The sequence below is a fragment of the Zerene cesonia genome, unplaced genomic scaffold, assembly GCF_012273895.1.
Source record: "Zerene cesonia ecotype Mississippi unplaced genomic scaffold, Zerene_cesonia_1.1 Zces_u014, whole genome shotgun sequence".
NCBI classification, from domain to species: Eukaryota; Metazoa; Arthropoda; class Insecta; order Lepidoptera; family Pieridae; genus Zerene; species Zerene cesonia.
Window position 1 is genome coordinate 9,873 of NW_024045144.1, and position 2,699 is coordinate 12,571.

Here is a 2,699-nt window from a genome sequence, read left to right on the forward strand (position 1 = left end):
ACAGATTCGAAATTCAAATGTAATATTTTTTTATAATTAAGTGTAACAGTATTTATGGCCAGACTAAGTAGTTTTAAAGCATCTGAATGAATGAATGAATGAATGAATGAATGAATGAGTGTTACATAGGTAGACAGTATTAACGAGCAGTTGCTGTTGGAATGTCTTTGAGTGTGCACGCACTTAGCGTGCGCGTGACGTTAGAGCGCGTGCGTGTGCGTGTGTGCGTGTGCGCACTCACCGCTGGTCGGTGAGGCGCGCGAGCGAGCGCGCCACCCAGTCGAGCAGCGGGCCGGCGTCGCCGCGCGCGGCGCTGAGCGAGCGCACCGTCTCGCCCAGCTCGGCCAGCGCGGCGCGCGCCAGCGAGCCCTGCGCCTCCACCTCCGCGTGCGCGCCGCTCGCCTGCCGCACACACCGCCGCGTCAGGGCGAGCCCACTCGCCGAGCTCGCACGGCTCGAAGGACCATACCGTACATCCGCGCCCGAATACTTCGACATACCCACCGTATAACCATACCCACACGGGTAAAGACTCAGATATTGATTGATAACAAAGAATTAATGGAAGCAAAGAATATGGTCCTTCGAGCTATGCATTTAAATAGTACAACATAATTCAAAATAGTACTATGGAAATATCTTCAAACTGAACATGCACATTTAAACTGATTTAATTCTGTTATTTCTCGTTTTAATAGAGTGCTTAGAGTACTATAAAAAGTCCCAGCCCACTCACCCTAGGGTTGCCGCCAGCCTGTTTCGCGGCGGTGACGAGCAGAGCCAGGGTCTCCAGCACGGTGCGGGCGTGCTGCAGCAGAGCCGACTGCGCGGCCGACTCCGTCAGATTGGACGCCGCTCCGCTCGCGCCCGACACCAGCGGCTCCGCGTATGATACCTGCATGGAACAATGTTTTGATTTACAACACAAAACTGATACAAAAAAGACAGGTTTTTGTGTGTTTTATTGGGAAATACTGACTAACAATTAAAATACTAACTAAATAAACTATTTAAAGCTAAATATGTAATAAGCTTGAAAGCTTTGAAAATCCTTCAAGTGTAGACGGCTAGGTTAATAAATAGTTATACTCTATTATCAACTTATTTCGTACAGTTTTATACCAGCTCCAACGTGTCTATAATAAAAAATAAAAAAAAAAACATAAAACACTATGTGCTCTTATTCATGTAGTTAAGCAAAACTATTCAAAATGTGAAACAACATTTATCTACCTAATTTTCCATATCGGAATAAATTTCTCCTATCAAAACAGAAACCATTCACTCCCCAATAAGTAGTCCCTCTAAAGACACTCCTAAACATTTGCCAAACTTAAAAAAAAAACCACAGTCGAGTTTGAGTTGAACTCACGAGCTGTAATACGGAGTGGCCGAGGTTCTCCGCCTCGCTGGTGGCCGCCACGCGCACCGCCTCCAGCCGCTCCAGGATCTCCGCAGCGCTGTTTTCCACTTGCTCGCAGTAACCTGAACCAATGTGATAATGCTCGACGTAAAATATACTATATGATGATTTGATTATATCACTAAGTTTAGAAATATTATTTATACCAGATGTGGGGTTATCAAGCAAAGACGTCACAAAAAGGATATATGAATTATCAATAAATTGTAAAACAATTTACTAACACACACTAATCCTTAAAAATTGTAGAAAGTTTGAATTTTGTCTGTCCGGTTCAAGTGGGTCAAAATCGAGTTTAAATGGGACCATTACATAAAAATATTGGTGAAGCTAATGAAAGCGCGTAAAAGGAAGTTTATGGGTATTATATGGGTACAATATTGCAGTTTATGGGGGTCTAATACGCTAAGGAGCTTTTGTGTGCGGGGGGTGTGGGGGGGAGGCTCACCCTGCAGCGTGTTGGCCTGGCGCGGCTGCAGCTCCTGCCCCACGGCCTGGATGGCGACGTGGTCCAGCTCGCGCAGCTGCGCGCCCAGCGCGTCCAGCGCGCGCGCGCACTCGCGCTGCCCCGGCGCCTTCTCGCTGCAACACACAATATTCCTTCTGTTAAACGTCTCATTTTGTAATAATATTACTGAAAGTTATAGGGCGTTTACATGATACATTTTTTGCATACAATATTTTGAAAGCAAAAATTAGACAGAATTTTTTAAAGTGCATTTTGTGTATGTGTTGTGAGGGGTTCTGTATTTTGAAACATTGAATCGAGACATCGAAACATTCGTATTATATTTTTTAAATAGATATTTTTGTTATATTATTTCGAGGTAATTTTGTATATTATGTAACGAGTAATATTGATATCACTTTATTAAATAGATAGTTATGACAGTTACAAGTATAATATTGAAATAATAAAAAACTATCTATCTTTTAAGTTGGATCAAATTGCAAAAGGTGAAGATTTGATTTAACATTGGTTGTGCTGTTTAGGATTCTATTGCGGACAAACAATGTTCACACACAATTCGTATATATTAAGATTATGCACATCTAACGACAAGACACAAATGTCGCGTCTCTGTGCGTGTATGCGTATGCGTGTGCGTGTGTGTGCGTGCGTGTGTGCGTGTGCGTGTGCGCGTGTGCGTGTGCGTGCGCGCACCGGATGCCGGCGACGAGCTGCTTGATGCTGTCAGAGACGGTCTTGCTGTGCGCGGCGAGCGCCTGCCAGTGCGCGCGGTCGCCCGGCGCCAGCGCCAGCGCGCGCGCCGCC

At 45.0% G+C, this 2,699-nt stretch overlaps 1 protein-coding gene across 1 annotated transcript in view; it reads right to left on the reverse strand.

Moving 5' to 3' along the window:
* Window positions 1-222: 222 nt before the first annotated feature.
* LOC119839380 (talin-1) overlaps window positions 223-2,699 on the reverse strand; it is a 50,905-nt gene continuing 48,428 nt past the window's right edge. The window contains exons 31-35 of the mRNA XM_038365648.1: window positions 2,589-2,650; window positions 1,872-2,005; window positions 1,373-1,485; window positions 737-895; window positions 223-402 (exon numbers count right to left, since the gene is read on the reverse strand). Of these exons, the coding sequence (XP_038221576.1) occupies window positions 238-402; window positions 737-895; window positions 1,373-1,485; window positions 1,872-2,005; window positions 2,589-2,650 (633 nt within the window). The 3' untranslated portion in view covers window positions 223-237. The remainder of the gene's footprint in view (window positions 403-736; window positions 896-1,372; window positions 1,486-1,871; window positions 2,006-2,588; window positions 2,651-2,699) is intronic.